This window comes from Scyliorhinus torazame, chromosome 15 (assembly GCF_047496885.1).
Source record: "Scyliorhinus torazame isolate Kashiwa2021f chromosome 15, sScyTor2.1, whole genome shotgun sequence".
In the NCBI taxonomy this organism is placed as follows: domain Eukaryota; kingdom Metazoa; phylum Chordata; class Chondrichthyes; order Carcharhiniformes; family Scyliorhinidae; genus Scyliorhinus; species Scyliorhinus torazame.
The window spans coordinates 89,180,143-89,204,898 of NC_092721.1; the positions used below are offsets into that span (position 1 = coordinate 89,180,143).

Consider the following 24,756-nt stretch of genomic DNA (forward strand, 5'->3'; position numbering starts at 1 on the left):
TGAACAGTCACTCCTGGGATCATGTGTTATGCTGCTTCGGATAACACAGGCTGCTACTTGACACAGTCTTAACTAAAGGATGTCCCAGACTCTGAAATGAGTTCAATGTGTTTATTGAATTATTAACAGTTCTCAAATGAGTTCGACTCTCTGCTAATCTAACTGTAGTAACTCAGTCTAACTGTACCAGCTTGCTCTAAGCCCCGTGCTGGGGTGTGATGCTGCTGATCAACCCTGCCTAACTCTCTAGATGTCTGTTTGTGGAAAGAGGCAGGGTGTGAGTGCCTCGTTCCTTTTATGGTGTTTATGTCATGCCCTCTTGTGGTGATGCCACCTCTTGAGTGTCCTGACTGCCCATTGGTTGTGTCCTATTCTGAGTGTTCATTGGTTGCATGTTTGCACATCATGACACTAGTCTCTTGGTTTCTTTAATTCTCTGGTTCCAAGTATCTAGGCTGAAATCCATTATGCTTCCATCCAAATCACATGCACCAAATCACTGTCTAGTCAGCTAACTACACTCAGCTGCAGACTTAACTTGCATGCAGTACATGACCTAATGCAGATGACAGAAAAAAGGGCATTGCATCAGAATTGTTTACTGCAAATTGCATCAATCTGGGCAGCGTAAATAACTTGGGCATCCTGTTGGGATTAGAGAGAAATTAGGCAGGTAATTAAAATAAATTCAAAGAAATTCAAAATCCCCCCATTCCAATCAGAAAGGAATAAAGATACACACATTCTGACATAACGAGCCTGAAATATTCGTGGAGGAAAAATAGAAGAAATTTGAATCTGAATGGAGGGGAGGAATAAATACGTCTGGAAATGTGGTGACTGAACTTTAACCTTTTTCTTTTGTTCATGGAAATGCTGATTTACTTGTCTTTTCTCAAACAAACAGTTCAGCCTCTCCATTTAACCCTACAACATTGTTACAAACAGAGAAGAAAACACTAGCAATTTAGCTCAAAATAAAACAATAACACTTTGCTGAGTTTAGTTTAGGTCCACCCTACCAAAGACCATCATTTACTGAAATGAAAGCAGTTTTTAAAAAAATGTACATAACATCGTCACCCTCGCTTGTTGCAGGAATTGTGGCCTGTCGTACTCACTCAGTGTTGCATAATGGCCCTCTGTTGTCATGTTATCTTCAGTACCTTCAAACTCCTTGCTGGCCAGTTGCTTGTTGGCAGTCTCCAAGCGATCTACAAGAAATAGGAAATCCTTTTAGTTCGAATATGTTGAAATATCATTTATGTAATTTATGCCCATCTTGTTCCATAATAAACTGACCTGGGTAAACCAAATTCAACACCGCTTTACATAAGGGGTTTTACCGTACTAAAACTCCAAACAGTGCCGCCACAGATTTATGAATGCAACTTCCAAAAACATCCAAGTGACCAGTGATTTTCAGGCTAAATTTTAAATAACAACTCCCTCTTAACATTTTACCCATAGGCTAGACTCCTGTTTCCACCCCACCAACTCTTGGCCACATATGTGAAAGAAAGACATAGCACCTTTCACAGTTTCAGGATGTCACAACCAATGACCTATTAGTGTAGTCACAACAGTGATACAGTAAACACAGCAGTCAACGCATACACAGTAAGATCCCACAAACAGCAAAGTGGTCATAACTAAATAATGTTTTAGTTGGTGTTCATGATGTGGAGATGCCGGCGTGGACTGGGGTGAGCACAGTACGAAGTCTTACAACACCAGGTTAAAGTCCAACAGGTTTGTTTCGATGTCACTAGCTTTCGGAGCGCTGCTCCTTCCTTAGGTGAATGAAGAGGTGTGTTCCAGAAACACATATATAGACAAATTCAAAGATGCCAAACAATGCTTGGAATGCGAGCATTAGCAGGTGATTAAATCTTTACAGATCCAGAGATGGGGTAACCCCAGGTTAAAGAGGTGTGAATTGCATCAAGCCAGGACAGTTGGTAGGATTTTGCAGGCCAGATGGTGGGGGATGAATGTAATGTGACATGAATCCCAGGTCCCGGTTGAGGCCGCACTCATGTGTGCGGAACTTGGCTATAAGTTTCTGCTCGGCGATTCTGCGTTGTCGCGTGTCCTGAAGGCAGCCTTGGCGAACGCTTACCCGGAGATCAGAGGCTGAATGCCCTTGACTGCTGAAGTGTTCTCCGACTGGAAGGGAACATTCCTGCCTGGTGATTGTTGCGCGATGTCCGTTCATTCGTTGTCGCAGCGTCTGCATGGTCTCGCCAATGTACCACGCTTCGAGACATCCTTTCCTGCAGCGTATGAGGTAGACAACGTTGGCCGAGTCGCACGAGTACGTACCGCGTACCTGGTGGGTGGTGTTCTCACGTGTAATAGTGGTATCCATGTCAATGATCTGGCACGTCTTGCAGAGATTGCCATGGCAGGGTTGTGTGGTGTCGTGGTCACTGTTCTGAAGACTGGGTAGTTTGCTGCAAACAATGGTTCGTTTGAGGTTGCGCGGTTGTTTGAAGGCAAGTAGTGGGGGTGTGGGGATGACCTTGGCAAGATGTTCATCGTCATCAATGACGTGTTGAAGGCTGTGAAGAAGATGACGTAGTTTCTCCGCTCCGGGGAAGTACTGGATGACGAAGGGTATTCTGTCGGTTGTGTCCCATGTTTGTCTTCTGAGGAGGTCGGTGCGGTTTTTCGCTGTGGCGCGTTGGAACTGTCGATCGATGAGTCGAGTGCCATATACCGTTCGTACGAGGGCATCTTTCAACGTCTGTATATGTCTGTTACGCTCCTCCTCGTCTGAGCAGATCCTGTGTATACGGAGCGCTTGTCCATAGGGGATGGCTTCTTTAATGTGTTTCGGGTGGAAGCTGGAGAAGTGGAGCATCATGAGGTTATCCGTGGGTTTGCGGTAAAGCGAAGTGCTGAGGTGACCATCCTTGATGGAGACGAGTGTGTCCAAGAATGCAACTGATTTTGGAGAGTAGTCCATGGTGAGTCTGATGGTTGGATGGAACTTATTAATATCATTGTGTAGTCGTTTCAGTGTTTCTTCGCCGTGGGTCCAAAGGAAAAAAATGTCACCGATGTATCTGGTGTATAACGTCGGTTGAAGGTCCTGTGCGGTGAGTAGGTCCTGTTCAAACTTGTGCATGAAGATGTTGGCGTATTGGGGTGCGAATTTGGTCCCCATGGCTGTTCCGTGCGTCTGGATGAAGAACTTGTTGTCGAAGGTGAAGACGTTGTGATCCAGAATGAAGCGGATGAGTTGCAGAATTACGTCTGGAGATTGGCAGTTGTCGGTGTTGAGTACTGAGACTGTTGCAGCAATGCCGTCGTCATGGGGGATGCTGGTGTAGAGTGCCGAGACGTCCATTGTGACGAGGAATGTTCCTGGTTCAACTGGTCCATGGGTGCTGAGTTTCTGTAGGAAGTCCGTCGTGTCGCGACAGAAGCTGGGCGTACCTTGTACGATGGGTTTCAAGATGCCCTCGATGTAGCCAGAGAGGTTCTCACACAAGGTCCCATTGCCTGAAACGATAGGGCGGCCTGGTGTGTTGGCCTTATGTATTTTTGGGAGGCAGTAGAGATCTCCAATGCGGGGAGTACGTGGGATGAGAGCACGTAGGGTGCTCTGAAGATCTGGATCCAAGGTCTTGATCAGTCTGTTAAGTTGGCGGATGTGTTCCTTGGTCGGATCTGCGGGTAACTGCCTGTAGTGTTCTTGGTTGTTCAGTTGTCGGTATACTGCTTTGCAGTAGTCCGTTCTGTTCAGTACGACAGTGGCCCCTCCTTTGTCTGCTGGTTTGATGACGATGCTGCGGTTGGTCTTGAGAGCGTGGATGGCATTGCGTTGTGCTTGGGTGACGTTCGGGGCTGTCTTGTGAATGCGACTGATGAATCTGGCATTGACGCGACTCCTGACGGCTTGAGAATACATGTCGAGTCTAAGGCAGCGGCCTTCCGGAGGGGTCCAATTCGACTCTTTCCTCTTCGGTTGCCACACCGCAGATCTCTCGGTCTGCTGTTCCGGTTCATTGATAGTCTGCTTGGGTTCGCTGTTGGCCTCTTGGGGTCTGTGGAAGAATTCCCGGAGCCTCATTCTCCTGATGAATTCCTCCGTGTCTGCCGCGAGACTGATGGGGTCCATTTTGATGGTGGTGCAGAAATTGAGCCCTCTGCTGAGGACTTCGATTTCGTCTGGTTGAAGGGTGTAGTTTGACAAGTTGACAATAGATTTCCCTGTATTGTTTTCTACTCTGGCACCGGGGGTGGCTTGGTTGCTGCCGGTGGTGATGCCAAATTTCTCAAGCTTTCTGTTCTTGGTGTGCATATAGGTGGCATAGTATTGTTGTCTCATCTGTTTGGCGGTGTTCCGCAGCTGGTCTGCTGCGTCCTGAGCGCAAGTTGAGAATATGGCCTCTATCTTGGTTTCCAGGTTGCGTCGTCTGCTGTAGAGCTGGCGGACGAGGTGGTTGAGGAGCGTGAGAGAGGTGCGACGGCAGAGTCTCTCAGCATAGTCTGTGTTGTAGGTCGACTTGAGTGGGTTTGTGATCTGTAGCCCTTTCGGGATCTTGTCTGCTTTCTTGCATCTTTGTAGAAACTTAATGTCAGTGTCTATATGTGCGATCTTCCTGGAGATCCTCTCCACTTTGAGCCGGTTCCACTTCTCCAGCTTCCACCCTAAACACATTAAAGAAGCCATCCCCTATGGACAAGCGCTCCGTATACACAGGATCTGCTCAGACAAGGAGGAGCGTAACAGACATCTACAGACGTTGAAAGATGCCCTCGTACGAACGGTATATGGCACTCGACTCATCGATCGACAGTTCCAACGCGCCACAGCGAAAAACCGCACCGACCTCCTCAGAAGACAAACATGGGACACAACCGACAGAATACCCTTCGTCGTCCAGTACATCCCCGGAGCGGAGAAACTACGTCATCTTCTTCACAGCCTTCAACACGCCATTGATGACGATGAACATCTTGCCAAGGTCATCCCCACACCCCCACTACTTGCCTTCAAACAACCGCGCAACCTCAAACGAACCATTGTTTGCAGCAAACTACCCAGTCTTCAGAACAGTGACCATGCCACCACACAACCCTGCCATGGCAATCTCTGCAAGACGTGCCAGATCATTGACATGGATACCACTATGACACGCGAGAACACCACCCACCAGGTACGCGGTACGTACTCGTGCGACTCGGCCAACGTTGTCTACCTCATACACTGCAGGAAAGGATGTCCCGAAGCGTGGTACATTGGCGAGACCATGCAGACGCTGCGACAACGAATGAATGGACATCGCGCAACAATCACCAGGCAGGAATGTTCCCTTCCAGTCGGAGAACACTTCAGCAGTCACGGGCATTCAGCCTCTGATATCCGGGTAAGCGTTCTCCAAGGCGGCCTTCAGGACACGCAACAATGCAGAATCGCCGAGCAGAAACCTATAGCCAAGTTCCGCACACATGAGTGCGGCCTCAACCGGGACCTGGGATTCATGTCACATTACATTCATCCCCCACCATCTGGCCTGCAAAATCCTACCAACTGTCCTGGCTTGATGCAATTCACACCTCTTTAACCTGGGGTTACCCCATCTCTGGATCTGTAAAGATTTAATCACCTGCTAATGGTCGCATTCCAAGCATTGTTTGGCATCTTTGAATTTGTCTATGTGTTTCTGGAACATACCTCTTCATTCACCCGAGGACGGAGCAGCGCTCCGAAAGCTAGTGACATCGAAACAAATCTGTTGGACTTTAACCTGGTGTTGTAAGACTTCGTACTTAGTTGGTGTTGATTGAGGGATAACTTTTGGCCAGGACACCACGAGAACCCTACTACTCTTTTTGGAAAGTGCTATGGGACCTTTACCCCCACCAGACAGGGAAGACATAGCACAGTTTATCATCACATCCAAAAGATGGAACCTCAGATAGTGCAGAACTCCCTAAGTACTGCACTAAAGCATCAGATTTGATTATGCACTCAAATCTCTGGAGTGGGGCTTGAACCCACAACTCTGATTCAAACATACAAACATCCACACAAATTAGGAGCAGGAGTCGGCCACTGGGCCCCTCAAACCTGCTCTGCCATTCAATAAGATCATAGCTATCGGACGGTAACCTCTGCTCCCATTCTTGCCTGCCCCGATAATCTTTCATCCCCTTGTTAATCAAGAATCTATCCAGCTCTGTCTTAAAAATATTCAAAGGCTCTGCTACCACTGCCTTTTGAGAAAGAGTTCCAAACACGCACGACCCTCTGAGAAAACATTTCTCCTCATCTGTCTTAAATGAGTGACCCCTTATTCCCACAAGAAGAAACATCCTCTCTACATTGATTCTGTCAAGTCCCTTCAGGATCTTAAAGGTTTCAATTAAGTTACCTATTACTCTTCTAAACTCCAGTGATACAAGCCTAACTTGTCCAACCTTTCCTCATGAGTTAATGCACCCATTCCTGTTATTAGTCCAGTGAACCTTCTCTGAACTGCGACAAATGCATTTCATAGAATTTACAGTGCAGAAGATGGCCATTCGGCTCATTGGGTCTGCAATGGCCCTTGGAAAGAGCACCTCACTTAAGCCCATGCCTCCACCCTATCCTTGTAACCCAGTAACCTCACCTAACCTTTTTGGACACTAAGGGAAATTTATCATGGCCAATCCACCTAACCTGCACATCTTTGGACTGTGGGAGGAAACCGGAGCACCCGGAGGAAACCCACGCAAACACGGGGAGAACATGCGGACTCCGCACAGACAGTGACCCAAGCTGGGAATCAAGCCTGGGACCCTGGAGCTGTGAAGCAACTGTGCTAACCACTGTGCTGTCATGCTGCCCCTACATCTACATCTTGAATACTGAACACTGAAGTCCATGCTGGGTAAAAAGGTAACCATTTGCTCATATTTGATAATAGGAGTGTTTTCTAGTGCCAACAACTGCATGTTGTTAAATCCAATTTACATATCAGTTGCAGCTGGACAGTTATTCACAAACTGTGTTTCTGATGCACAATGAATGGCACAGTGACACAGTGGTTAGCACTGCTGCCTCACAGCGCCAGGGACTCAGGTTCGATTCCGACCTTGGGTGACTATCTGTGCGGAGTTTGCACATTCTCCCTATGTCTGAGTGGGTTTCCTCTGGGTGCTCCAGTCTCCTCCCACAGTCCAAAGATGGGCAGGTTAGATGGATTGGCCATGCTAAATTGCCCCTTAGTATCCAAAGATGGCTAGGTTGTGGGGTAAGGCAGGAGACTGGCCTCGGTAGAATGCTCTTTTGGAGGATCGGTGCAGACTCGATTGGGCTGAATGATCTCCTTCTGTACTGTGGGGATTCTATTCTAATCAGTAATACAGGTTTCCTGGATGGTGGAGGTGCCAACATCTGATCATCCATTTTTCACAAAATAGGACAGGTTATTTTTGTGCTGCAATGGCAGTAGACTTGCTGCCTCTTCCACAACTGTGTCCCGGAACAATGTTGATTTATTGAGATGGAGTAATTTAAATAATTTGAGTAGACAGCAGGGATTTCTAAGGTGCCATTCATCTCAGGAAGGGTGGAACAGCCAGCTTTGCTGCTTGGCTGGTAGTACTGGCAGAAGACCTCCAAATATATTTTTCTCAGTAATCGCCTGTATAAAGTTCCAGGCGTGTGTCTACACAGAAGCGATGACTATAAGAAAAACTCAAATTTATTTTACCGGTCATATTATATCTCATACTCCCCGAAGGGTCTCCCGCGTCCGGCCCATACTTGGGTCTGGGATATTTATAGCCCAGAGGCCCCTGGCTTAAGGGGGTGATGTTACTCAGGTGAGGCCTCAGGAACTTGGGGTTTGCAGACCCTGTGGCCTCCAGTTGGGTTATAACACCCGCCCCTCCCCCGGACCCTGTGGCCTCCCATCCCCCTCCCCAAGGTGGGGGGGGGGGGGGGTGAAAGAGAGAGAGAGAGAAGGGGGGGGGGGCTCCTTCGCCTGCTTTGCTTGGGACGGTCTCTCAAACAGGCGCTGTTCTGGGTCTTGAGGGGTGTAAAGAATTGGGGAGTGACGTTTACGGGCCGAACGCCTGGGTGGGTCCACTGTGCTTGGCATGGCGGTCGCCATTGGACCCGATTCGACTGCAGTTGGCAAAGTTTGCCATGTCTGATTCTGGGTTGGATGAGTCAACCTCCTGCAGCTCCGAATCGAGGGGCTCATCTACCTCACTGGGTACCACAGGAGGCTGCTCCAGTGGAAGGGGCTTTGATCTGGCCTTGGGGATTTGTAAGACTCAGCTGCGGAGGTGGTCCACGTGCCTGCTCAATTATTTTCCTTCGAGACCGGTCCTGATCGCTTCACCACCGTGCCTGGGATCCACAATGCCCCGCCGGCAAAGGTTTGGATGTAGACCGTGTTGCCCACCACAAATTCCCTGATGGGCCTGGATTGTTGTGTTTCAGCGGTCTTCCCCGATGTCTGGCAGGATGAAGCTCAACTGCGTGCACAGCCGACTACCCATTAAGAATTCCAAGGGCGCCACTCCACTGGGGGCGGGTGGTGTGGTCCGGTAATAAAAAAGGAAATGGGCCAGAACGGTCTCCGGGAACTAGAGGTCTGTTTTTGCCTGCCAAACGTCAGTGTCTGCACTGCCCGTTCGACCAATCCGTTGGATGATGGGTGGCAAGGTGCAGTCCGTACATGGCGGATCCAGTTTTACTTCAGAAAGTTGGCAAATTCTGCACTCGTAAAAACCGTGTCGTTGTCCGATACCAGCACTTCGAGAAGCCCGAGAAGGTTTGTCTGAGCCACTCAGCAGTAGCCCGATGCTCTTGTGATCATTCGGTGGACATCCATCCACTTTGAATGGGCTTCCAGGATAATTAGATAAATGGCTCCTTGAAAGGATCCCGCAAAATCCACGTGGAGGTGGGACCATAGTCGGCAAGCTACTCCCATGGCTGGAGTGGAGCTGCAGGGGATAGTTTCTGGTGCTCCTGGCACCTTGTGCATTGATTTGCTAAAGTCTTGATATCCGTGTCTATTCCAGGCCACCACACATCCCAGCAGACACCTGGGGATCTCCAAAATGAAGATGTTGGCCCAAAGTTGAGGTCATGTAGGATTGTGCCCTGGCCTCGCTCGGGCACACCCGTCCGGGAGCCCCACAGCAGGATGCCATCGAGTTCGGCGACCTTCGTGATGAAGACGCGCAGATCCTCCGGGACAGCGCGATGCTGGGCCCCGTACAGCACTATGTGGCAGACACTGGCCAACAATGGGACCGTCTGTGTCCGAGCCTTTACCTGCATCACCGTAACTGGCAAAGTGTCTATAAAGTGAAAAACTGCAATTAGCTCATCTGACGCGACAGGCGTCTGCGCGCTGATGGGCAACAGTCGGCTGAGGGCATCCGCATGCGGCATCTTCGTTTCTGGACGATGCTCCGACACGTATTCATACACCGTCAGGAGCAGTGCCCAGTGATGAATGTGGGCAGACGCCACGTGGGGGGAATTGCCCTATCCTCCTTAAACAACCTTGACAGAGGCTTGTGGTCCATATAAGCCGTAAACGTATGTTCATAGACATACTGGTGGAATCGCTTCGCCCCGAAGACCAACACTAAATCTTCCTTTTCGATTTGTGCGTAGTTCCACTCTGCCGCCGCCAGGGTACGTGAACCAAACGCAAGGGTTGTTCTGTTCCATTATCCATTCGGTGCACCAGAACAGGCCCAATGTCATAGGGTGAGTTAAAAACAAGGGCTTGGATGGGTCAAAATGAGTAAGCAGATGTGAAGATGATAGTAGCTGCTACCCCTCCAGGGTGGAGAATTCCAAAGGTTCTGAAGAAATTCCTCATTTTCTCAGTCCTAAATAGTCCAACCCTTAATCTGAGACTGTGTCCCAAGGTTCTAGACCACTTCAGCCAGGGGAAACATCCTTCCTGCATCTACTCTGTTGAGCCCTATAAGAATTTTCAATGCTTCAATGAGATCACCTCTCATTCTTCGAGGCTACAGGCCCAGTCTCCTCAATATCCTCTCAGAGTACAACCCCGCCATCCCAGGGATCAGTCTAGTGAAACTTTGTTGCACTCCCTCTTTGGCAAGCATATCCTTCCTTAGCTAAGGGACCAAAGCTGTACACAACACTCCCGGTATGGTCTCACCATGTCTCCATATAATTACAGCAAGACATCTTTACTCCCCTACTCAAATCCTCTTGCAATAAAGGCCATTTTCCTTCATAATTTCTTGCTGCCCCTGAATATATTAGCTTCATAATAATAATCTTTACTGTCACAAGTAGGCTTACATTAACACTGCAATGAAGTTACTTTGAAAAGCCCCGAGTCGCCACACTCCGGCACGTGTACGGGTACACGGAGGGAGAATTCGGAATGTTCAAATGATCTAACAGCATATCTTTCGGGACACGTGGGAGGAGACTGGAGCACCCGGAAGAAACCCATGCAGACACAGGGAGAACGTGCAGACTCCGCACAGACAGTGACCCAAGCCGGGAATGGAACCTGGGACCCTGGCACTGAGCAGTAACAGTGCTAACCACTGTGCTACCGTGCTGCCCATATATGAACAAGGACATCCAGGTCCCTTTGGACAGAAACATTTCCCAATCTCTCACCATTTACAAAATACTCTGAATTCTGTATTATCTACCAAAGTGGATAAGTTCACATTGCATTCCATCTGCAATGTTCTTACCCTTGGCCTATTATTATGGGCCAGGGTTTAGCGAATCCCAAAGTGTATCATGGAGTTCACCTGACCCACAACTTTTCATAGATTGTGGTATGGGGAGCACACGGCGCACTCTACAGGTATGGTACAGCAGAAAATGGACCAGTGGTTTTTTAAAACAAAACAATGTTTATTCTATGAACTCACGTTAACCTTTTTAAAACAAACAGTGAATATCTTAGCAGCCAGTAAATCAAATACACCCCCCAAAGAATACAACACTAAGTAATCTGTATGCTGTCTTTTTAACATCCAAAAGACTTAACAAACCTTCAAACAGGATCACATTAGGGTTTACATTCAAGACTGAAAACATTTACAATTCTTCTGAATTCACCAAATGATCCATAGATAGTCTTTGGATGGCAGAGAGCAACAGCAGTGCAGCTCACATTTAACTTCAGATTCAGCTCACTGAAAAACACACACACCCAAGCTTTCTCAAACTGAAACTAAAAAGCAGAAGTGGAGCTCAGCTCCACCCATACTCTGACATCACTCCAGTAACATGAGCAGCTCCATTTCTTAAAGGTACATTTCTTAAACGCCCATTTCTTAAAGGGTACTCTCACATTACACCTCCCCCCAAGAATAAAAAATAAACCATCAACTTCAAGATGGTTTCATTTTTCACCATCGTTTAAGAAATTCACACAGTAAATATACTTTTCGTTTCAAAAAAACAACACATGCAAACAGGTACAATAATATAGTCCATTTTTTTCCTTCTTCTTCCTCCAACTGAAATTGCTTCCGTTCATCACATTTGTGACAAAGCATCGGCATCACGTTTTCGCGTCCTGCCACGTGTACCATTTTTAAACGAAATGGTTGTAACCGTAAACTCCACGAAACAGCCTTCCATTGTTATTCCGGAATCGCTCCACAAATGTCAACGGATTATGCTCAGTATATATAACGGTGTCAGACGGATTGCTGGTTACATAAATGTGAAAATGTTGCAAAGCCAGCACCAAACTCAAAGTCTCCTTCTCAATCGTGGAATACTTTTTCTGGTGAGAATTCAATTTCTTTGAAAAATAACCAATAGGCCGCTCTAGCCCTTCGTCGTCGTCTTGTAGAAGTACCGCACCTACGCCCACATCACTCGCATCAACAGCCACTTTGAATGGTTTGGTGTAATTTGGGATGGCTAACACAGGAGCAGTAGTAATACAGCCTTCAGGCCGTCAAATGCCTGTTGACACTCCGCTGTCCACTGGAATTTGTTACGCTTCTTGAGTAAGTCTGTCAGTGGAGCGACCACACTGCTAAGATTGGGTACAAATTTCCGGTAAAATCCACTCATATCAAGAAATCGCATTATTTCCCGTCGTGTCGAGGGTATTGGAAACTCCCCAATAACTTTTGTTTTCACATCCCGTGGGACCATTCGACCCTGTCCGATTGTATGGCCAAGGAAAGTGACTTGGGCTTTTTCAAATTCACTTTTGGCTAGGTTTATCACCAAACCCGCCTCCTGAAGTCGATCGAATAACTCCATCAGATGTTTTAAATGTTCTTTCCATGTCTGGCTGAAAATTACCAGATCGTCGATATATACCACACAATTGGGTAATCCTGAAACAACTTTGTTAGTTAACCATTGAAATGTGGCTGGGGCGTTTTTCATACCAAATGGCATAACTTTGAATTGGTATATACCATCTGGAGTCACAAAAGCTGAAACCTCCTTCGCCCTTTCGGATAAAAGGTACCTGCCAGTCACCTTTAAGTAAATCCAATTTGGAAATAAAAGCCGATTGTCCCACTTTCTCAATGCAATCCTCCAAACGTGGGATAGGATAAGAGTCCGTTCTTGTAACTGCATTAACCTTTCTATAGTCCACACACAACCGTTGGGTACCGTCTGGTTTAAGCACCATCACTATGGGTGAGCTCCATTGGCTGCAACCCACTTCAATTATGTCATTTTTAAGCATACTTTCAATCTCTTTGTTAACCTGTGCCAATTTTAAAGGGTTAAGTCTGGATGGATGTTGTTTGATTGGAACAGCATTTCCCACATCTACATCATGTATAGCCATTTTAGTACTTCCTAATTTATCTCCACAAACTTGCCCATGTGATATCAATAACTCTTTCAGGTCAGTTTGTTTTTCCTCTAGAAAGTAACTCAACAATTTATCCCAATTTTTAGGAACATCCTCATTTTCCAATTTAATTGAGGTTTGTCAAATTCACAGTCATCTGGATTTGGTTCATCACTTTGAGTTAGAATCATTAAAACCTCCTCCTTTTTCTCTCCTTCCCTTTCAAAGTACCTTTTAAGCATATTCACATGACACACTCGGTGATTCTTCCTTCTATCCGGTGTTTTTAACCACATAATTCACCTCACTTAATTTCCTTTTAATCTGTTACGGTCCACAAAACCTAGCTTTCAAAAGGCTCACCTACCACTGGTAACAACACTAAAACTTTATCTCCACTGGCAAAACTACGAACGTTGGATTTCTTGTCCGCTACCCGTTTCATCACATTTTGTGCAACTTTCAAATGTTGTCTAGCCAATTCACCTGCTCTATTTAATCGTTCCCTTAAATTTGACACATAATCCAATAATGTAATTTCCGATTTCTCACTCACCAATTTTTCCTTAATCAATTTAAATGGTCCTCTTACCTCATGACCAAAAATTAGTTCAAAAGGACTAAATTTGGTTGACTCATTAGGTGCAGCCCTAATTGCAAACAGCACGAATGGAATTCCTTTATCCCAATCCTCTGGATAATCTTGACAATAGGCCCTCAACATTGTCTTTAATGTCTGATGCCACCTTTCTAATGCTCCCTGCGATTCTGGATGGTACGCAGTTGATTTAAAGTGTTTTATTCCTAAGCTATCCATAACTTCTTTGAATAACCTTGAGGTAAAATTTGATTCTTGATCCGATTGTATTTCTGTGGGTAGTCCATATCTAATAAAGAATTTAAGTAACTCCTTCACAATCTTTTTAGCTGTAATATTACATACTGGAATGGCCTCTGGAAACCTAGTAGACCTTTATAGTCCATTATAGTCAAAAGATATGGATTCCCACTTTCTGTTTTCGGAAGCGGTCCTACGCAATCAATTAGGACCCTTGTAAAAGGTTCCTCAAATGCTGGAATGAGTATTAAGGGCACTGGTTTCATCACTGCTTGAGGTTTCCCTATCACTTGACATGTGTGACATGATTGACAAAATTTAACTGCATCTTTATGTAGTCCAGGCCAATAAAAATGTTTCTGGATTTTAGCTTGAGTTTTTCTTATTCCCAAATGACCTCCCACTGGTACCTCATGTGCAACTCGCAACACCTCCTTTCTATACCCTACCGGCAATACTACTTGGTGAACTTCTGCCCACTTTTTATCCGCCTGCATATGTAAAGGTCTCCATTTTCTCATCAAGACATCACTTTTAGGGTAATAACACTCTGGTATACACGCAGATTCCTCTTCCATGTATGCTTTCTGATACATCCGTTTTATTTCTATATCGTTTTGTTGTAACTCCCCCAATTTTCCTGAACTAAAAATATCCGCCTCATCCTCCACCTGTTCTTTTTCTTTTTCAACCATCTGATCAAAAATCGTTTCTGATAATTGCACTTCAACTTCATCTTCACTCTTTGATTTCTCCTCTGGTCTTAACCTGTGATTTTACGGCCTTGTTACTACACAATCCGGAAAAATCCCAGGATATTCGTCCTTCAACACTTCAGCTGTCTGATTTTCCACTGGCTTATCAACCACAGTTGGCATCACTCCCACTTGCGATCCAGCTATATCATTACCCAAGATAAACTGTATTCCTGGACAAGATAGTTTCACTATTACTCATACTACCACTTCACCACTCTTCACTGGACTTTCCAACCTTACCTTATATAATGGAACACTACTCTTCTCACCCTGAATTCCACATTTACCACCTTTTCTGGCCCATCTCTTGCCATTAAAGATTGACTAGCTCCCATATCTCTTAAAATTGTGACTTCTTTACCTACTCCTCCTGATACACATGAGTAAACTTTACCCACACAGGTAAATTCTTTAAAGAGATCTGGCACCTTCTTATCAATCACCTCTTGATCAGCTTGTACAATCTTTCGCACCTCCTTCGCTTCACTTGGGCTTTCCTTTACCACTTTAACAAACCCCACTGTCTTATCCTGTTATACCACATCAGACTTCCAAGTGCCTTTCTTCAACCACCAACACTGTGACTTTACATGGCCTAGTTTATTACAGTGAAAACATTTGAAACTTTTCATTTCTTTTCCACCATCCTGGATTACTTTATTAATCGGAGGTACACTCTCCTTATTATCTCCCATCAGATCACCTTTACCTTTACCACTTGAGTATTTCTCATATCCCCAGTTTCTATCCCTCACAAGCTGAAACTGATGTTGGAAACCAAGCTTTGATTTATGAACTAATTCATAATCATCTGCCATTTCTGCTGCTAACCTCACAGTATTAACCCTCTGCTCTTCCACATGAGTTCTCACTACATCAGGAATTGAATTTTTAAACTCCTCCAAAATTATAATTTCTCTGAAAGCTTCATACGTTTGATCTATTTTCAAAGCCCTTATCCACCTATCAAAATTACTCTGTTTGAGCCTATCAACCTCCCATGTATGTTTGACCAAATTCTTTCCTTGAATTTTTAAACCTTTGTCTGTAAGCTTCAGGCACTAGTTCATATGCACCCATGATGGATTTTTTCACCTCCTCATACGTTCCAGATACCTCCTCCGGTGGCGATGCAAACACTTCACGAGCTCTACCTACCAGCTTTGTTTGAATCAGTAATACCCACATGTCCTGTGGCCATTTCATTTGTTTAGCTACCTTCTCAAATGAAATGAAAAAGGCTTCTACCTCCTTCTCGTCAAACCTTGGCAATGCTTGGACATATTTAAATAGATTCCCATCAAGCCTTCGACTTTGACGCTCTCTCTCACTATCATCATCACTATCATCCAACTGTACGTTTCCCTTTACGGTCTGCAAATTTTAACTGACTGTCATGTTTCATGGCCATTTTCTGAAGTTCAAACTCTCTCTCTTTACCTTTTCCCTGATCTGTATCTCCCATTCTCTTTCTTTTTGTTCTGCTAGGGCTATTCTTTATTTTCTCCTTTCTTCTCTCTCCTTTTCTTTTTCCTCTCTCTCTTTCTTTTTCCTCTCTCTCTCTTTCTTTTTCCACTCTCTCTCTTTCTTTTTCCACTCTCTCTCTTTCTTTTTCCACTCTCTCTCTTTCGTATTCGAGCTGCTTTAATTCTTTCTCATGTTCCATTTGTTTAATTTGCAACTGAATTTTTCCCATTTCCAATGAGTCAAACTGTATCTCAGGCAACCTTAAATGCTTAGCCACCACCATAATTACCTCATCTTTTCGCATTTTGTCAGGTAATGTTAACTGCAATGTTTTTGCCAAATCTAACAGTCTGCTTTTAGTCTCTGTCCGTAAGGTACTGCGTGTGACCGTCTCCACCCCAAAAACTTCTGAGCCTCTGAAAGAGCCATTGTCCACAATACACTCCCCACTTAAACTAAAATACCACACCTGAAAAGCAACCACAATATGCTCACCCCTCACTGTCTTTCAGTTCACTAAGCCAATCCAATAGGTAGACTTTTATCCCACTCGATCCCCAAATTGTTATGGGTCAGGGTTTAGAGAATCCCAAAGTGTATCGTGGAGTTCACCTGACCCACAACTTTTCATAGATTGTGGTACGGGGAGCACACGGCTCACTCTACAGGTATGGTACAGCAGAACATGGACCAGTGTTTTTTAAAAACAAAACAAATGTTTATTCTCTGACCTCAAGTAAGCCTTTTTAAAACAAACAGTGAATATCTTAGCAACCAGTAAATGAAATACACCCCCCAAAGAATACAACACTAAGTAATCTGTATGCTGTCCTTTTAACATCCAAAAGACTTAACAAACCTTCAAACAGGATCACATTAGGGTTTACATTGAAGACTGAAAACATTTATAATTCTTCTGCATTCACCAAATGATCCATAGTCTTTGGATGGCAGAGATCAACAGCAGTGCAGCTCATTTTTAACTTCGGATTCAGCTCACTGAAAAACACACACACCCAAGCTTTTTCAAACTGAAACTAAAAAGCAGAAGTGGAGCTCAGCTCCACCCATACTCTGACATCACTCCAGTAACATGAGCAGCTCCATTTCTTGAAGGTACATTTCTCAAACATCCATTTCTTAAAGGGTACTCTCACATGACACTAACTAAATCCCATTTAAGTCACTTTGCATCCTCCTCACATCTCACATTCCCACCTAGTTCTGTGTCATCAGCAAACCTGGAAATATTACATTTGGTTCTCATATCCAAATCATTGATATATAGATTGAGAATAACTAGTGCCCAAGGACTGATCCTTGTGGTACCCCACTAGTTACAGCCTGCCAAACTGAGAATGACCCGCTTATCCTAGGCTTGTTTTCTGTCCATTAGCCAATCCCATGTGCTCCAATTTTGTTTACGAACCTCTTTTGTGGGACCTTATCAAAGCCTTCTGAAAATCCAAATATACTCATCCATTGGTTCTCCCTTATCTATTTTTAAAATATTGATTCATTCATGGGATGTGGGTGTCACTGTCTAGGTCAGTATTTATTGTCCATTCCCTAGTTGCCCTTGCGAAGGTGGTGGTGAGCTGAAGCCTTGAACCATGCTGTCCATGTGGTGTAGATACTCACACGGTGCTTTTACAGAGGGGGTTCCAGGATTTTGACCAGAGACAGGCAAGAAGGTGTGTGACATGGAGGGGATCTTCCAGGTGGAGGTGTTGCCATGCATCTACTGTCCTTGTCCTTCTAGATCAGTGTTTTTCAAACTTTTTTTCCCGCAGCCCACTTTTGTCAACGAGCCAGCCTTCATGATCCATGCTGTCGACGTTAGTAGCCCATGCCACCTTTAATGCGGAAGGGGGGCCTGCCTGGTCCTCACGATCTCAATTGAATCACGTTCACAGGAGAGGGCAATGCGCATATCAGGTGCAGATTTCAGCCAGTTCCTTTGTGCCATCTTCTCATTTACGAAATCAGAAAATACAACCTCGCACAATTAGGTGGTCGGTGAAGAGCAATAGCACCAAAATGCTGGTTTTACTCAGCACTGGATACTCCTGGGAGATGCTACACCAGAATACTGACAGCCTCATGGGCTTTTGGCGTGTTTTTAATGTGGTATCACAGGTCAGCTACAGCCGCGTAGTCTTTTAATTTGGAGTCAGCTCTAAGTTAATAACTGACTCTGGGGTTTCAACCTCAAAAGGAATTTTTCACCCACCACTTCTCTTTCAAAACCTGAAACTTCTCCTCTCATTTTCCAGTACTTCCCTGCACATAACACACATGGACTTTGCACCTTAATTCGCATTGGCACAACTGACAGAAAAATACCTCAAGAAATCATCTTTTTACTGCTTTGTTCCCAAGTTAAGTTTCTTCTTTGTAGGCTGTTAACAAGAGGCCCTGGTGCTCTGTACAGAGCTAACACTGGCACTGCCCTGTCTTGCCCTGGATTCGCCTCTCCAACAGATTCTGTTGTGAGATCCTGTCAAATAGGTAAACTGCCTATTTGAGTCTCTGGCCGTCTCCTACTTTTAAGAAAACCATTCCTCGCCACAATTCACTTGCCTTGCTTGCCAGCAGCTAGAAAATGGAAGCATCATTGTTCTGTGATTTGGCACCAAAAGTATATGTCATGAGTGCGCTTGATGACAAGTGTGCATTCAGGGTGCATGAACTGCTCTCTGCTGCCGCTTCTGGCCAGAAGACTCCACACAGCCTCATTTATTTCCATTTAAAAGGCAGCAATGGCTGCCATTCTCAATGTAAAATCCGTAGCGGTTATTGTGCGCTTCTCCTGTGATCGGGACCACCGCGGGAACGGCACGACGGATCGCTCACCACCAAAAACACCCACCAGCACTTTGAAAACCCTGGGCGGGATTCTCCGTTCCATGACGCCGATATCGGAATCGGCGATCGGGCGGAGAATCCCTTTTTAAAACCGAATTGAGGGCGGTGCCCATTTTCAGATGCTCCGCCCCCTCCAAAATGTGTCATCGGGGAGTACGCTGCACGCCGTTGGAACGGCCTCAGGGAGTCACATGAAGGCCTTCCTCCGATGCTCCGCCCCCGATAGGCGGACAAAATATTCACCACCACAAATAGCCTTGAAACGAACATCCGGAGGCCTTGTTCATTGTAGCTGGGGACTTCAATCAGGCCAAGCTCAAGAGCGTACTACCAAGTTACCACCAACACGTCACCTGTTCCGCCAAAGGCCCAAACATCCTGGACCACTGCTACACAAATAAAAACATGCCTACCGCTCTATCGCCTGCCCACACTTTGGCTAATCTGACCACAAGGCTGTGCTCCTGCTCCCGGCTTATAAGCAAAAACTGAAGCGGAAGAATCCGTCAAAGAAAGTCGTGCATTGTTGGTCTGAGGAATCGGATGATCTCCTACGGGACTGCTTAGAGTCAGTGGACTGGTCAGTATTTAAAAACTCTGCGAGCAGCCTGAACGAGTACGCCACTACAGTAACTGACTTCATTAGTAAGTGTGCAGAAGACTGTGTGCCAAAGAAGCAAATCCACGTGTTTCCCAACCGGAAACCCTGGATGAACAGGAATATCCACTGCTTGCTGAAGTCTAGGCCTGAGGCGTTCAAGTCAGGCGACCCTGACCTCTACAAGAAAGCCAGATATGATCTAAAGAAATCCAGCAAAGATACTAAAAGACAGTACCGGACCACCAACGACTCTACTTTCTCAGAAGACTAAGGACATTTGGCATGTCCTTCAACTCACCAACTTCTACAGATGCACCATAGAAAGCATTCTTTCTGGTTGTATCACAACTTGGTATGGAGCCTGCTCTGCCCAAGACCACAGGAAATGAGAAAGGTCATGAATGTAGCCCAGTCCATCACGCAAACCAGCCTCCCATCCATTGACTCTGTCTATAATTCCCGCTGCCTCAGAAAGGCAGCCAGCATAATTAAGGACCCCACGCACCCCGGACATACACTCTTCCACCTTCTTCCGTCAGGAAAAAGATACCAAAGTTTGAGGTCACGTACCAACCGACTCAAGAACAGCTTCTTCCCTACTGCCATCAGACAGTTGAATGGACCTACCTCGTATTAGGTTGATCTTTTCTCTACACCGTGCTATAACTGTAAAATTATATTCTGCAGTCTCTCCTTCCTTCCCTATGTACGGTATGCATTGTTTGTACAGCATGCAAGAAATTAAATTAAATGAAAATCACTTATTGTCACAAGTAGGCTTCAAATGAAGTTACTGTGAAAAGCCCCTAGTCGCCACATTCCGGTGCCTGTTCGGGGAGGCTGGTACGGAATTAAACCGTGCTGCTGGCCTGCCTTGGTCTGCTTTCAAAGCCAGCGATTTAGCCCTGTGCTTAACCAGCCCCTATACAATACTTTTCACTGTATACTAATACATGTGACAATAATAAATCAAATCAAATCAAATTCCATGATCTAACCCCTTCGCTTTGGAGATCTTGGGTGAGCATCGTTCAGTGCTGGGCTCCATAAAACTCGTGGGGGTATCCCAGTGGATCGAAGGTCTCCAGGTGCTTGCCCTCTGGGCAGGGTGGCACCCTAGCACAGCTGGTGCCACCTGGCAGCGCCACCTGGGTGCCAGCCTGGTACTGCCAAGGTGCCTGGGTGGCACTGCCAGGATGCCAGGCTGGCACTGCCAAGGTGCAAAGCTATTGTTTTCCCCACGGCGGGAATTGGGCCTGGGGGTACCCTACCTGGGTGCGGTGGGCCCTGAGGACCCCCTTAAAGGAGCGATGGGGGTTTGGGGTCGCGTGGAGAGGGGGGTCAAGAGATCGGGCCGCTGCAATGAGGAATTCCGGTGAGTGGAGCTCCCCAGTGCAGGAAATGGAACTTTGGGGAGGGGGGTCTGAGGCCCCGAATAGAACCAGAGTCCCGATAGATAGCATGGTGTTTCTCAGTGTTACGAGCGCCGGGAAATACCCGTCTAAACATGCTAGTTGCGGGATTCTGTTCCCATTCGATTAGATTGCTCCCCCTATCGCTTGCTCTACGTTCGTGGTCCCACCTTTCTACTGGCTTAAAATCTACCATTTCTATCTTTCTTCAATTCTGATCACTGTTAACTCTGTTTCTACACAGATTCTGCCTGACCTACAGCATTTTTAACATTTTCATTATGCATTTGGCTGTTGGGGGTAAATAGTAAACTTACCCAAATGATGGGAAGTTCAAAAGTATTGAGCCAGATTTTGATGTAACACAGCAACTAACAGCATCTGACATCATCTTGCATTACCTGAAGAATTACAATGAATCTGTTTTGGAGCTTGCTTCCAGTGTAAACAGACACTTGAGAAGACCGAATCACTGGGCTTGAAGTTGTTTTTTCTCCCCCCTCAAAATCATACCTCTAAGGTCCCTGTTGAAGTCATGTAGCCTCCGTATTTCCCCTTCCAATTTATTCCTTAAGGCTTTATCCAGAGTTTCTCGTTTGGTCGTGGACTTCATCAAGTTCTCATGGGCTTCTGAGATCCGCTGGATTTCCATTTCAAACTGTAAAAGAAAAAAAAAGATAGTGCAGCAATTGTTAGCTCTGGTCTCCAGTCAAATATGTTTACTTAATACAGCTATTCAGAAAAGATAGCGCATGACTTTCTTGTTAAAAACATGTACATGTGACTTCATTACTATAACTGGATATCAAAAACTCCTCGCAGACAAACCAATTATTTTGCAAAACCAATTTTATAATTCTAATTATTACTTTGAATAAAGGAGAAAGTTCATTTTCATATCAGATGATAGGGAAACAAACGGAAGGCTATGCATTCTTATATCCAAATGGAATTTTAAAAAAATGTATTTTTATTGAAGTTTTCAGTTTTTATAATTATCACTTCAAAACAAAAGAAGAGAAAAAAGCCATAGTTATCAATGCGAAACAGCAACAACAGAAGCATTGCCAACATAGGAAAAAATAAGACCAGATGAGACTGGGACAAACTCCCAAGGTTTTCAATCACCAGGTATAAGGTCAGTCTGCACCAAAGTAGGATTCAGTCAACAGCACAGAGTTACATCAGACCCATAGCTTCAAAGAAAAATAATAGAGGAATAAAAAACCCAGGGAACCCTAGAGCCAAGGGAGAATTACATTGATATCCGCAACGTAGTCAAACTCCCTCCCAGGCCCAGGACAGAGCAGACAATCATCATATAACTGCAAGGAGAGGATCGGATAGCACAAGTCCAAGGACATCGGACGCCTCAGAACTCAAGCCGCAAACTCAGGGTCTCCCATAGAAAATTAAGAGAAGAGCAAAGAGCAAGCTACCAAGCCCCACCCCCGGGTCTCGGGTCCAAGGGAAGAACAGGCTGCCAGACTATCACGTAACGACACATCCCCTCGGGGCACATCAAAATAGCCATGAGGCCTGAGATTAAGGAGGGTATAATCAGATTCCAGCTGGAAAGAGGCAACTCAGTCTCAGAGAGGAGGGGGCCATCAGGGCACCCCCCCAAAAGGGGGACACCCTGGGGGGGGAGGGTTACTGATGCCCATCTCCTCCAGCACCAGGGAACTCACCCTTGCCGGAGGTGATCTCGGAGGACAAGATGCGGTTTGTCAAGGGTGGGCAGTTGTCAGCCAAGATCTGAAGACTTGTAAATGCAATCCTATTACCCTTCTTCGGGACTGTACCAGAGGTAATCATCTCCATGGACGCGGAGAAGGCATTTGATGTTTTGGGCGACGTTTTGCGAGATCTTGTGAGGTGTGGTGAGGCGGGTAGATCCTGGAAGAGAGATCTCCTGGCACCTACGGGCCACGATGCGTCACACCGCGCTGCCTTTCGGGCATAACGCAGCCGGTAGATTGCGCCCCAAGTATGCCATTTGAGGGTCGGAGAAGGGTTCTATTCCAGGTGGAAGCCGTTCATCACCTTCTTTAAGGACTTGGTGAAGGCCAACAACTAGGGTGTTTGGTTAGGGAGGGGGTGGGGGGAGGTATTGGAGAGATTGGGTCTTGGTTAGCTGGGGGGGGGGGGGGGGGTTAGGGGTATTATTATTATTTTAAAAAATAACAATTTGTATATATTCTGTTGTGAGGTTTGTATTTGATAAACTAAGGAAATTTGAGTAAAAATATTTACAAATAAAGGGATAGATAAACGAGCCAGAGAGGGAGACCCATATCAGGAGAAAAGACTGACTCAGACAAAGGGAAGAGTCAAACACAACCTAGTGGTCAGCAGGGTAACATGCAGTCTGTCTGGGCCCAAAAAGAAAAACGCATGGATGCTCTGAATCCAATGTCAAAGAAAAAGTAGGGGAAAAAAAACCCAAACTGGTTACCTCTAACTGGCGGGGGGGGGAACCTTCCTCAATCACAACGAGGACAAATGAACCCTACCACTCTAACCCTCACCAGCTCGGTCATCTTCCTTTCAAGCGAGAAGGGGGAGGGACGACAAAAAGCACCCAAATACATTTAGGATAAAGAATAAAGACTGTGCACAGATCCCATATTCAACATCCGGCTTAACGCGATAGGAACTTGTTAAATCAGGATAATCAATGATGCAGGCCATCACACGCACATCATTCACTTCCCTGTAAACGGGAAAAATTGACAAGCAGATACTAACATGATCAACAGGAAACAAAGTCTAGGATAATAACTGAGATGCAGGAAAGCAAGGTATTCCTCAGGATAAAGGACTTCTTCAGTGGTGCACAAAGAAAGCCAAAAAACAAAGAAAGACAAAAGAAATAGATGAGACAGGATCAAGATCAATCAGTACTCTTCTGGATCTCTGAAGGATTCCAATGATTGCAGGATGAGACACCATTACATCCACCATGCCCATCAGGACCCAGGCGGTCAACCCAAAACATGGCACTCAATTCTCAAACTGAGTTGGGAACCTCTCCAGCCCCTCGTCTCAGGGATTGGGCTCAGCAGCACACATCTCCTCTTCTCCCTCGTTCTCACCCGACTCCTTCAGGATGGATGACAGGCCATGCAATAGGAACTTGCCCGTATAGAGATGGGCTCCCATCAGGTTCAGTGGTCTCGCTATTGCAAAAACCTCCTTGTGCTCCTCCATAAAAACACCTGCAACTCTTGGGATTGGGTCTTGATGTCCTGAACCTCAGAGCGGAAGTTTCCAGCCAGAAGAGAATCTTCGCAGGCAGTCAGCGTTCGCCAATGCACACTGCATCGCCGGGGCAGGAGCCCACTCAAAAGGCAGCACCCGGCCCTAACTCCTTCCAGATGACACAAACAAGCCAGGGTTTAAACATTTTAACTCAGCCCTATCATGTAGAAACACCAACCAACAATTCTCAGGACATGGTTTACATAGAGTAAACTAAGAACAGACAAAAAAGGAAATGTGCACAAGGATGTAAAGATGAATTAAACGATGAGCAGAGCAGGAGTTTGCGAAAATGTAACCCCTCCTGCGCTCAAATCACGTGACCTCCTCCAAATGGATTTTAAAGGGAAGCTTTTTTGAATACTTCAATAGATTAGTTTATTATTTTTATAGCGGATAGCAGCTTAAAATCTTTACAACGTCTGGCTAGAGTGAGGAATGGGTAGTATTGTAACAATGTAGGATAATTTAAACTGTCATTGTAGAAAGAAGTAAATGCTGAGGAGTGGGATTGTACTATTTACAATCTTAATTTAATTTTCCACAAATGATCCTTTTAATCATAGAATCATAGACTTTACAGTTCAGAGCAGTGCAGAAGGAGGCCATCTGGCCCTTGGAAAGAGCACCCTGCTTAAGGCCACGCCTCCACTCTATCCCCGTAACCCCACCTAACCTTTGGACACTAAGGGGCAATTTATCATGGCCAATCCACCTAACCTACACATCTTTGGACTGT

The 24,756-nt window shown here is 45.6% G+C and overlaps 1 protein-coding gene across 2 annotated transcripts in view; it reads right to left on the reverse strand.

Annotated features, from left to right (window-relative positions):
• The window catches only part of LOC140391674 (angiomotin-like protein 1), a 244,233-nt gene that overhangs the window by 68,755 nt on the left and 150,722 nt on the right, over positions 1–24,756 (reverse strand). For both annotated transcript variants that reach the window (XM_072476407.1, XM_072476408.1), the window contains 2 exons: positions 21,267–21,411; positions 1,122–1,214 (listed from right to left, as the gene is read on the reverse strand). In XM_072476407.1, the coding sequence (XP_072332508.1) occupies positions 1,122–1,214; positions 21,267–21,411 (238 nt within the window). The remainder of the gene's footprint in view (positions 1–1,121; positions 1,215–21,266; positions 21,412–24,756) is intronic.